General features: G+C 48.9%; 1 protein-coding gene and 1 pseudogene across 2 annotated transcripts in view; one reads left to right on the forward strand and one right to left on the reverse strand.

Moving 5' to 3' along the window:
- The first annotated feature begins 8005 nt into the window (after window positions 1-8005).
- On the forward strand, window positions 8006-9824 carry LOC117554729 (annotated as a pseudogene).
- A 220-nt stretch (window positions 9825-10044) lies between these two features.
- The window catches only part of bfsp2 (beaded filament structural protein 2, phakinin), a gene marked incomplete at its 5' end in the record, with an annotated part of 6662 nt that continues 4387 nt past the window's right edge, over window positions 10045-12319 (reverse strand). The window contains 1 exon segment of one of the 2 annotated variants that reach the window (XM_034229220.1): window positions 10045-10816. In XM_034229220.1, coding sequence (XP_034085111.1) covers window positions 10780-10816 — 37 coding nt within the window. 2 annotated transcript variants of the gene reach the window in all.

The following is a 12319-nucleotide window of genomic DNA, read 5'->3' on the forward strand; positions in this document are numbered from 1 at the left end:
CAGATCCAATAAATATATAGACACAGGTCTCACAGAGTATAGGATAGTCTGCGCGAGTGTGCGCAGTTCAATATGATAGCAAAGCTTATAAAGGGAGGAAAATGGTGGGAAGGTAAGAAATCTTCACACGGTCACATTGTTATTAGACACCTGGCCTTGAGCTGTAGAAGTTCTCGTGTGACTTTGTGTGAGTCAACTCAGTAGCCAAAACAGCTCTGTGGCATTGAAGTAGTGTAGATAGAGGCAAACAGCACATCTAACCAAATGAGAAGCATTTGGTTTAAACATATCAGGATATAATAACATTTCCACTACATTCCTGAACCCTGAGTCAGCATTATGAGTCCTGAACCCTGAGTCAGCATTATGAGTCCTGAACCCTGACATGAGTCAGCATTATGAGTCCTGAACCCTGACATGAGTCAGCATTATGAGTCCTGAACCCTGACCTGAGTCTGCATTATGAGTCCTGAGATGAGTCAGCATTATGAGTCCTGAACCCTGAGTCAGCATTATGAGTCCTGAACCCTGACCTGAGTCAGCATGATGAGTCCTGAACCCTGACCTGAGTCAGCATTATGAGTCCTGACCCCTGACATGAGTCAGCATTATGAGTCCTGACCCCTGAGTCAGCATTATGAGTCCTGAACCCTGACCTGAGTCAGCATGATGAGTCCTGAACCCTGACCTGAGTCAGCATTATGAGTCCTGACCCCTGACATGAGTCAGCATTATGAGTCCTGACCCCTGAGTCAGCATTATGAGTCCTGACCCCTGAGTCAGCATTATGAGTCCTGACCCCTGAGTCAGCATGATGAGTCCTGACCTGAGTCAGCATTATGAGTCCTGACCTGAGTCAGCATTATGAGTCCTGAACCCTGACACGAGTCTGCATTATGAGTCCTGAACCCTGACCTGAGTCAGCATGATGAGTCCTGACCTGAGTCAGCATTATGAGTCCTGAACCCTGACATGAGTCAGCATTATGAGTCCTGAACCCTGACCTGAGTCAGCATTATGAGTCCTGAACCCTGACATGAGTCAGCATGATGAGTCCTGAACCCTGACCTGAGTCAGCATGATGAGTCCTGACCTGAGTCAGCATTATGAGTCCTGAACCCTGACATGAGTCAGCATTATGAGTCCTGAACCCTGACCTGAGTCTGCATTATGAGTCCTGAACCCTGACCTGAGTCAGCATTATGAGTCCTGACTCCTGACATGAGTCAGCATTATGAGTCCTGACCCGACCTGAGTCAGCATTATGAGTCCTGACCCCTGAGTCAGCATTATGAGTCCTGACCCCTGAGTCAGCATTATGAGTCCTGACCCCTGAGTCAGCATTATGAGTCCTGAACCCTGAGTCAGCATTATGAGTCCTGACCCCTAACATGAGTCAGCATTATGAGTCCTGAACCCTGACCTGAGTCAGCATTATGAGTCCTGACCCCTGACATGAGTCAGCATTATGAGTCCTAAACCCTGACATGAGTCAGCATTATGAGTCCTGAACCCTGAGTCAGCATTATGAGTCCTGAACCCTGACATGAGTCAGCATTATGAGTCCTGAACCCTGAGTCAGCATTATGAGTCCTGAACCCTGACATGAGTCAGCATTATGAGTCCTGAACCCTGACCTGAGTCAGCATTATGAGTCCTGAACCCTGACCTGAGTCAGCATTATGAGTCCTGACCTGAGTCAGCATTATGAGTCCTGAACCCTGAGTCAGCATTATGAGTCCTGAACCCTGACACGAGTCTGCATTATGAGTCCTGACCCCTGAGTCAGCATTATGAGTCCTGAACCCTGACCTGAGTCAGCATGATGAGTCCTGACCTGAGTCGGCATTATGAGTCCTGAACCCTGACCCTGAGTCTGCATTATGAGTCCTGAACCCTGACATGAGTCAGCATTATGAGTCCTGAACTCTGACCTGAGTCAGCATTATGAGTCCTGAACCCTGACCTGAATCAGCATGATGAGTCCTGAACCCTGACACGAGTCTGCATTATGAGTCCTGAGCCCTGAGTCAGCATTATGAGTCCTGAACCCTGAGTCAGCATTATGAGTCCTGAACCCTGACATGAGTCAGCATTATGAGTCCTGAACCCTGACCTGAGTCAGCATTATGAGTCCTGACCTGAGTCAGCATTATGAGTCCTGACCTGAGTCAGCATTATGAGTCCTGAACCCTGACACGAGTCTGCATTATGAGTCCTGAACCCTGACCTGAGTCAGCATGATGAGTCCTGACCTGAGTCAGCATTATGAGTCCTGAACCCTGACATGAGTCAGCATTATGAGTCCTGAACCCTGACCTGAGTCTGCATTATGAGTCCTGAACCCTGACCTGAGTCAGCATTATGAGTCCTGACTCCTGACATGAGTCAGCATTATGAGTCCTGAACCCTGACCTGAGTCAGCATTATGAGTCCTGACCCCTGAGTCAGCATTATGAGTCCTGACCCCTGAGTCAGCATTATGAGTCCTGACCCCTGAGTCAGCATTATGAGTCCTGAACCCTGAGTCAGCATTATGAGTCCTGACCCCTAACATGAGTCAGCATTATGAGTCCTGAACCCTGACCTGAGTCAGCATTATGAGTCCTGACCCCTGACATGAGTCAGCATTATGAGTCCTAAACCCTGACATGAGTCAGCATTATGAGTCCTGAACCCTGAGTCAGCATTATGAGTCCTGAACCCTGACATGAGTCAGCATTATGAGTCCTGAACCCTGACACGAGTCAGCATTATGAGTCCTGAACCCTGAGTCAGCATTATGAGTCCTGAACCCTGACATGAGTCAGCATTATGAGTCCTGAACCCTGACCTGAGTCAGCATTATGAGTCCTGAACCCTGACCTGAGTCAGCATTATGAGTCCTGACCTGAGTCAGCATTATGAGTCCTGAACCCTGAGTCAGCATTATGAGTTCTGAACCCTGACACGAGTCTGCATTATGAGTCCTGACCCCTGAGTCAGCATTATGAGTCCTGAACCCTGACCTGAGTCAGCATGATGAGTCCTGACCTGAGTCGGCATTATGAGTCCTGAACCCTGACCTGAGTCAGCATGATGAGTCCTGACCTGAGTCTGCATTATGAGTCCTGAACCCTGACATGAGTCAGCATTATGAGTCCTGAACTCTGACCTGAGTCAGCATTATGAGTCCTGAACCCTGACCTGAATCAGCATGATGAGTCCTGAACCCTGACACGAGTCTGCATTATGAGTCCTGAGCCCTGAGTCAGCATTATGAGTCCTGACCCCTGAGTCAGCATTATGAGTCCTGACCCCTGAGATGAGTCAGCATTATGAGTCCTGAACCCTGAGTCTGCATTATGAGTCCTGAGCCCTGAGTCAGCATTATGAGTCCTGACCCCTGAGATGAGTCAGCATTATGAGTCCTGAACCCTGACACGAGTCTGCATTATGAGTCCTGACCCCTGAGTCAGCATTATGAGTCCTGACCCCTGAGATGAGTCTGCATTATGAGTCCTGACCCCTGAGTCAGCATTATGAATCCTGAACCCTGACACAAGTCTGCATTATGAGTCCTGACCACTGAGTCAGCATTATGAGTCCTGACCCCTGAGATGAGTCAGCATTATGAGTCCTGACCCCTGAGATGAGTCTGCATTATGAGTCCTGACCCCTGACACGAGTCAGCATTATGAGTCCTGACCCCTGAGTCAGCATTATGAGTCCTGACCCCTGAGATGAGTCAGCATTATGAGTCCTGACCCCTGAGATGAGTCAGCATTATGAGTCCTGAACCCTGACCTGAGTCAGCATTATGAGTTCTGAACCCTGACATGAGTCAGCATTATGAGTCCTGAACCCTGACCTGAGTCAGCATGATGAGTCCTGACCTGAGTCAGCATTATGAGTCCTGAACCCTGACATGAGTCAGCATTATGAGTCCTGAACCCTGACCTGAGTCAGCATTATGAGTCCTGACCCCTGAGCCAGCATTATGAGTCCTGACCCCCGACATGAGTCAGCATTATGAGTCCTGAACCCTGAGTCAGCATTATGAGTCCTGACCCCTGAGTCAGCATTATGAGTCCTGAACCCTGATTCAGCATTATGAGTCCTGAACCCTGACATGAGTCAGCATTATGAGTCCTGAACCCTGACCTGAGTCAGCATTATGAGTCCTGACCCCTGACATGAGTCAGCATTATGAGTCCTAAACCCTGACATGAGTCAGCATTATGAGTCCTGAACCTTGAGTCAGCATTATGAGTCCTGAACCCTGACACGAGTCAGCATTATGAGTCCTGAACCCTGAGTCAGCATTATGAGTCCTGAACCCTGACATGAGTCAGCATTATGAGTCCTGAACCCTGACCTGAGTCAGCATTATGAGTCCTGAACCCTGACCTGAGTCAGCATTATGAGTCCTGACCTGAGTCAGCATTATGAGTCCTGAACCCTGATACGAGTCTGCATTATGAGTCCTGACCCCTGAGTCAGCATTATGAGTCCTGAACCCTGACCTGAGTCAGCATTATGAGTCCTGAACCCTGACCTGAGTCAGCATGATGAGTCCTGACCTGAGTCGGCATTATGAGTCCTGAACCCTGACCTGAGTCTGCATTATGAGTCCTGAACCCTGACCTGAGTCAGCATTATGATTCCTGACCCCTGAGATGAGTCAGCATTATGAGTCCTGACTCCTGACATGAGTCAGCATTATGAGTCCTGAACCCTGACCTGAGTCAGCATTATGAGTCCTGACCCCTGACATGAGTCAGCATTATGAGTCCTGACATGAGTCAGCATTATGAGTCCTAAACCCTGACATGAGTCAGCATTATGAGTCCTGAACCCTGACCTGAGTCAGCATTATGAGTCCTGACCCCTGACATGTGTCAGCATTATGAGTCCTGACATGAGTCAGCATTATGAGTCCTGAACTCTGACCTGAGTCAGCATTATGAGTCCTGAACCCTGAGTCAGCATTATGAGTCCTGAACCCTGACACGAGTCAGCATTATGAGTCCTGAACCCTGAGTCAGCATTATGAGTCCTGAACCCTGACATGAGTCAGCATTATGAGTCCTGAACCCTGACCTGAGTCAGCATTATGAGTCCTGAACCCTGACCTGAGTCAGCATTATGAGTCCTGACCTGAGTCAGCATTATGAGTCCTGACCCCTGATACGAGTCTGCATTATGAGTCCTGACCCCTGAGTCAGCATTATGAGTCCTGAACCCTGACCTGAGTCAGCATTATGAGTCCTGAACCCTGACCTGAGTCAGCATGATGAGTCCTGACCTGAGTCGGCATTATGAGTCCTGAACCCTGACCTGAGTCTGCATTATGAGTCCTGAACCCTGACCTGAGTCAGCATTATGATTCCTGACCCCTGAGATGAGTCAGCATTATGAGTCCTGAACCCTGACATGAGTCAGCATTATTACATTACATTACATTACATTACATTACATTACATTACATTACATTACATTGCATTTAGCTGACGCTTTTGTCCAAAGCGACTTACAATAAGTACATTCGACCAGGAAGACACAACCTTGAAGAAAACAGAATCATATAAGTATATCAGGTTTCATAGAGCCAAACATTTCAAGTGCTACTCAACTGCCTTTAGGTAATCCAGTCCTTTATTGGTATAAAAGTGCTTCGTTAATCGTTCTAACGCTCGAAGTGGAGTCGAAAGAGATGAGTTTTCAGTTTGCGCCGGAAGATGTGCAAGCTATCTGCCGTCCTGATGTCAATGGGGAGCTCATTCCACCATCTTGGAGCCAGGATAGCAAACCCACGTGTTTTCGCCGATGGGAACTTGGGTCCCCCTCGCAGCGAGGGCGCAACGAGTCGTTTGGCTGATGCAGAGCGTAGTGCACGCGCTGGGGTGTACGGTTTAACCATGTCCTGGATGTAGGAAGGGCCAGATCCATTCGCAGCACGGTAAGCAAGTACCAGTGTCTTGAAGTGGATTCTAGCAGTTACCGGAAGCCAGTGGAGGGAGCGGAGGAGCGGAGTGGTGTGGGAGAATTTAGGAAGGTTGAAAACCAGGCGAGCCGCTGCATTCTGGATGAGCTGCAGAGGTCGGATGGCACATGCAGGTAGACCAGCCAGGAGGGAGTTGCAGTAGTCTAGGCGTGAGATGACGAGAGCCTGGACCAGAACCTGAGTCGCTTTCTGAGTCAGCTGGGGACGTATCTTCCTGATGTTGTAAAGCGTGTATCTGCAGCAGCGGGTTGTAGCAGCGATGTTTGCAGTGAAGGACAGGTTGTTATCTAGGGTCACACCCAGATTCCTTGCAGTCTGAGTCGGGGAAACAACTGAGGTGCCGATGTTGATTGTCAGGTCAAGAGTTGGACAATCTTTTCCCGGGAGGAAGAGCAGCTCAGTCTTGTCAAGGTTGAGCTTGAGGTGGTGAGCAGACATCCACTGAGAGATGTCAGCTAGACAAGCAGAGATGCGTGCGACGACCTGGGTCTCTGAGCGGGGAAAGGACAGAATTAATTGGGTGTCGTCAGCGTAGCAGTGGTAAGAAAAACCATGCGGGCTAATGACTGATCCGAGCGAGTTTGTGTACAAGGAGAAGAGGAGGGGACCAAGAACAGAGCCCTGAGGGACCCCCGTAGTTAATTGACAAGGGTCGGACTCAGACCCTCTCCAAGTCACCCTGTAGGATGAGTCCTGAATTCTGACCTGAGTCAGCATTATGAGTCCTGAACCCTGACACGAGTCTGCATTATGAGTCCTGAGCCCTGAGTCAGCATTATGAGTCCTGACCCCTGAGTCAGCATTATGAGTCCTGACCCCTGAGTCTGCATTATGAGTCCTGACCCCTGAGTCTGCATTATGAGTCCTGACCCCTGAGTCTGCATTATGAGTCCTGAGCCCTGAGTCAGCATTATGAGTCCTGACCCCTGAGATGAGTCAGCATTATGAGTCCTGACCCCTGAGTCAGCATTATGAGTCCTGACCCCTGAGATGAGTCAGCATTATGAGTCCTGACCCCTGAGTCAGCATTATGAGTCCTGACCCCTGAGATGAGTCAGCATTATGAGTCCTGACCCCTGAGTCAGCATTATGAGTCCTGACCCCTGAGATGAGTCTGCATTATGAGTCCTGACCCCTGAGTCAGCATTATGAATCCTGAACCCTGACACAAGTCTGCATTATGAGTCCTGACCCCTGAGTCAGCATTATGAGTCCTGACCCCTGAGATGAGTCAGCATTATGAGTCCTGACCCCTGAGATGAGTCTGCATTATGAGTCCTGACCCCTGAGTCAGCATTATGAGTCCTGAACCCTGAGTCAGCATTATGAGTCCTGAACCCTGACATGAGTCAGCATTATGAGTCCTGAACCCTGACATGAGTCAGCATTATGAGTCCTGAACCCTGACACAAGTCTGCATTATGAGTCCTGACCCCTGAGTCAGCATTATGAGTCCTGACCCCTGAGATGAGTCAGCATTATGAGTCCTGACCCCTGAGATGAGTCTGCATTATGAGTCCTGACCCCTGAGTCAGCATTATGAGTCCTAAACCCTGACATGAGTCAGCATTATGAGTCCTGAACCCTGACCTGAGTCTGCATTATGAGTCCTGACCCCTGAGTCAGCATTATGAGTCCTGAACCCTGACACGAGTCAGCCTGACGAGTCCTGAACCCTGACATGAGTCAGCATTACGAGTCCTGAACCCTGACCTGAGTCAGCATTATGAGTCCTGAACCCTGACATGAGTCAGCATTATGAGTCCTGACCCCTGAGATGAGTCAGCATTATGAGTCCTGAACCCTGAGATGAGTCAGCATTATGAGTCCTGACCCCTGAGATGAGTCAGCATTATGAGTCCTGAACCCTGAGTCAGCATTATGAGTCCTGAACCCTGAGTCAGCATTATGAGTCCTGAACCCTGAGATGAGTCAGCATTATGAGTCCTGAACCCTGAGATGAGTCAGCATTATGAGTCCTGAACCCTGAGTCAGCATTATGAGTCCTGAACCCTGAGTCAGCATTATGAGTCCTGACATGAGTCAGCATTATGAATCCTGATCCCTGACCTGAGTCAGCATTATGAGTCCTGATCAGTGTGTGTTCCTCAGTGCTATGGGGACCGTGGTGGTCGATGGGATGATCTACGTTTGCGGCGGCTATGACGGGAAGTCGTCTCTGAACTCAGTGGAGCGCTACAGCCCGGAGACCGACCGGTGAGTCAGCATAAATACGTTCAATATATATTATAAATTCACTTCATACTTTATAATGTTTCTGATCTATATACATTTAATTATTATTGTAAAATACACATGCTGTAAAATATTATTTGTATACTATCTAACAGGTGGTGCTGGTGGCCGATACTATACATTATATCATATATGTAGTGTCATAATAATAATAAATGTGTGTATACAGATGGACGCTGGTTGCGGAGATGAGTGCGAGTCGCAGCGCTGCCGGCGTCACGGTGTTCGACGGACGCATCTTCGTGTCCGGCGGCCATGACGGTCTGCAGATCTTCAACACGGTCAGTCTCTCCTTTTACCACACACACACACACACACACACACACACACACACACACACACACACACACACACACACACACACACACACACACACACACACACACACACACACACACACACACACACACACATAACATGTGTAATAACATGTGTGCAGGTGGATAATAACGTGTGTAATAACATGTGTGCAGGTGGATAATAACGTGTGTAATAACATGTGTGCAGGTGGAGTATTACAACCACCACACGGACCGCTGGCACCCGGCGGCGGCCATGTTGAATAAGCGTTGCCGGCACGGCGCGGCGGCGCTCGGCAGCATGATGTTCGTGGCGGGGGGGTACGACGGCTCGGGCTTCCTGAGCGGGGCGGAGGTGTTCGACTCTCGGGGGGGGCAGTGGCGCCCCCTGGTGGCCATGAACACGCGGCGCAGCAGAGTCTCTCTGGTGGCCTCCGCCGGGCGCCTCTTCGCTGTGGGGGGGTACGACGGGCAGTCCAACCTGGGCTCTGTGGAGGTCTACACTTCCGACCCCCCCCCGCTGGAGCTTCATGGCCCCCATGGTGTCTCACGAGGGGGGGGTGGGGGTGGGCTGCGTGCCGCTGCAGCCCGCCTAGCCCCTCTCGCTGAGGGCAGCCCAATCAGATCCATCGGTACGACGGCCGGCGCAGACCTGCACACTGACGCCGGCCCGCGGCATTATGGGTAAAGACTGTCCGGCTAGCCACGGAGGCTAACGCTAGCATGGGACCGATTCATGTTAATGTTGATTTATACTTGATTATGACTGGAGGTCACTTCCTGTCCCAAGACCGGAACAGGAAGCTCTGATCCCAGGTCACTGATCAGCTGACAGGAAGTGCAGCTGCATGAACAGGAAGTAGACGGACACACGTCTGCAGACTGGAACATCTTCTAAATAAAACACTGAACCCCAAACCACAGGTCGCTGAATAAAGACAACATGTCCCCCCCCCCAGTGATTCAGAGGCCAGAGTGATGTCATAACCCCCCCCCCAACTCATCTGACTGCTGCTTTTATTGTGAACAAGGAGAGACTCATGCTAACATGCTAACACCAACTCACTTCCTGTCCCCTGGTCTGGAGGTCAATGGTTTCTGGATGTGTTTTTGGTTATTAGTCTGAAATCAGGTCTGTGGTTACCACGAGCTGCAGAGACTTCAACGTGTTCTCCTACGTCAGTCTATCCCCCACTGGTGATTTAGGTGGCTAACAAGAGTTAAATGAGACGAAACGTCATCACGAGTAATTGTGTTAATAAAGAGCGTATTTAATGAAAGCTGATCTGTTTTGCATCATCGTGTTCTCCTCAGATTCCTGACTCCTTCCTGACACACGCTTCATTCTGAGTGACTAGACCCAGGAGGAACAAATGTTATTATTAGAATATCTCATATAACTTTCAGATCCAGACTCCAGGGTGAGACGCACACGGTGTCAATTATTCATAACGTGTTATTTTATTGTTGAGATGCAGATTAAACAAAAACAATTAATACAAATATCTTTAAAGTTTCTTTAATATCCAGTAGCAGCGGTTTGTTCATCAGAAACCATCAATAACAATAATTACACCTCATACAATCACTGTATATAAATGTTATATTTGACTGTGTATATAATATCAGATTGATTCAGAATCACTGAACAGGTCAAAGGGCAACTCAGTTTCCCACAATCCTTTGGGTTTAGCGGTGCGTTCAGGTGTCCTTGTCTCCCAGGTAACTCAGTGAAAGGTGTGTATATAATATATCAATATTTAATATAGGAACAAGGAACCCATGAACACCTCACCGGTCTCACTTTCATTATTCATATATATTTATTAATATATCTGTATTCAGTTATATTTATTACTTTACTCAGGGTCCTGGAGGTCCTCTGTGATCAGGGTCCTGGAGGTCCTCTGTGATCAGGGTCCTGGAGGTCCTCTGTGATCAGGGTCCTGGAGGTCCTCTGGGATCAGGGTCCTGGAGGTCCTCTGTGATCAGGGTCCTGGAGGTCCTCCGGGATCAGGGTCCTGGAGGTCCTCAGGGATCAGGGTCCTGGAGGTCCTCAGGGATCAGGGTCCTGGAGGTCCTCAGGGATCAGGGACCTGGAGGTCCTCAGTGATCAGGGTCCTGGAGGTCCTCAGGGATCAGGGTCCTGGAGGTCCTCAGGGATCAGGGTCCTGGAGGTCCTCAGTGATCAGGGTCCTGGAGGTCCTCCGGGATCAGGATCCTGGAGGTTCTGCAGAGTCAGTCCTGGAGTCTCCCTCTGGCACTGAGTGCAGACCTGAAACCCTGCAGAGGATCATAATTCAGTTTTTATTATTTCATGGTCAGACTCTAGTGTTTCAGCTGACTCATGGTTAGTCTCTAGTGTTTCAGCTGACTCGTGGTTAGTCTCTAGTGTTTCTGCTGACTCGTGGTTAGTCTCTAGTGTTTCAGCTGACTCATGGTTAGTCTCTAGTGTTTCAGCTGACTCGTGGTTAGTCTCTAGTGTTTCTGCTGACTCGTGGTTAGTCTCTAGTGTTTCTGCTGACTCATGGTTAGTCTCTAGTGTTTCAGCTGACTCGTGGTTAGTCTCTAGTGTTTCTGCTGACTCGTGGTTAGTCTCTAGTGTTTCTGCTGACTCATGGTTAGACTCTAGTGTTTCAGCTGACTCGTGGTTAGTCTCTAGTGTTTCTGCTGACTCGTGGTTAGACTCTAGTGTTTCAGCTGACTCGTGGTTAGTCTCTAGTGTTTCTGCTGACTCATGGTTAGTCTCTAGTGTTTCAGCTGACTCGTGGTTAGTCTCTAGTGTTTCAGTGACTCGTGGTTAGACTCTAGTGTTTCAGCTGACTCGTGGTTAGTCTCTAGTGTTTCAGTGACTCGTGGTTAGACTCTAGTGTTTCAGCTGACTCGTGGTTAGTCTCTAGTGTTTCTGCTGTCTCGTGGTTAGTCTCTAGTGTTTCAGTGACTCGTGGTTAGACTCTAGTGTTTCAGCTGACTCGTGGTTAGTCTCTAGTGTTTCTGCTGACTCGTGGTTAGACTCTAGTGTTTCAGCTGACTCGTGGTTAGTCTCTAGTGTTTCTGCTGACTCGTGGTTAGTCTCTAGTGTTTCTGCTGACTCATGGTTAGTCTCTAGTGTTTCAGCTGACTCGTGGTTAGTCTCTAGTGTTTCAGTGACTCGTGGTTAGACTCTAGTGTTTCTGCTGACTCGTGGTTAGTCTCTAGTGTTTCTGCTGACTCATGGTTAGTCTCTAGTGTTTCAGCTGACTCGTGGTTAGTCTCTAGTGTTTCAGTGACTCGTGGTTAGACTCTAGTGTTTCAGCTGACTCGTGGTTAGTCTCTAGTGTTTCTGCTGACTCATGGTTAGTCTCTAGTGTTTCAGCTGACTCGTGGTTAGTCTCTAGTGTTTCAGTGACTCGTGGTTAGACTCTAGTGTTTCAGCTGACTCGTGGTTAGTCTCTAGTGTTTCTGCTGACTCGTGGTTAGTCTCTAGTGTTTCAGTGACTCGTGGTTAGACTCTAGTGTTTCAGCTGACTCGTGGTTAGTCTCTAGTTTTTCTGCTGACTCGTGGTTAGACTCTAGTGTTTCTGCTGACTCGTGGTTAGTCTCTAGTGTTTCTGCTGACTCGTGGTTAGTCTCTAGTGTTTCTGCTGACTCATGGTTAGTCTCTAGTGTTTCAGCTGACTCGTGGTTAGTCTCTAGTGTTTCAGTGACTCGTGGTTAGACTCTAGTGTTTCTGCTGACTCGTGGTTAGTCTCTAGTGTTTCTGCTGACTCGTGGTTAGTCTCTAGTGTTTCTGCTGACT

The sequence above is a fragment of the Gymnodraco acuticeps genome, unplaced genomic scaffold (genome assembly GCF_902827175.1).
Source record: "Gymnodraco acuticeps unplaced genomic scaffold, fGymAcu1.1, whole genome shotgun sequence".
Lineage (NCBI taxonomy): Eukaryota > Metazoa > Chordata > Actinopteri > Perciformes > Bathydraconidae > Gymnodraco > Gymnodraco acuticeps.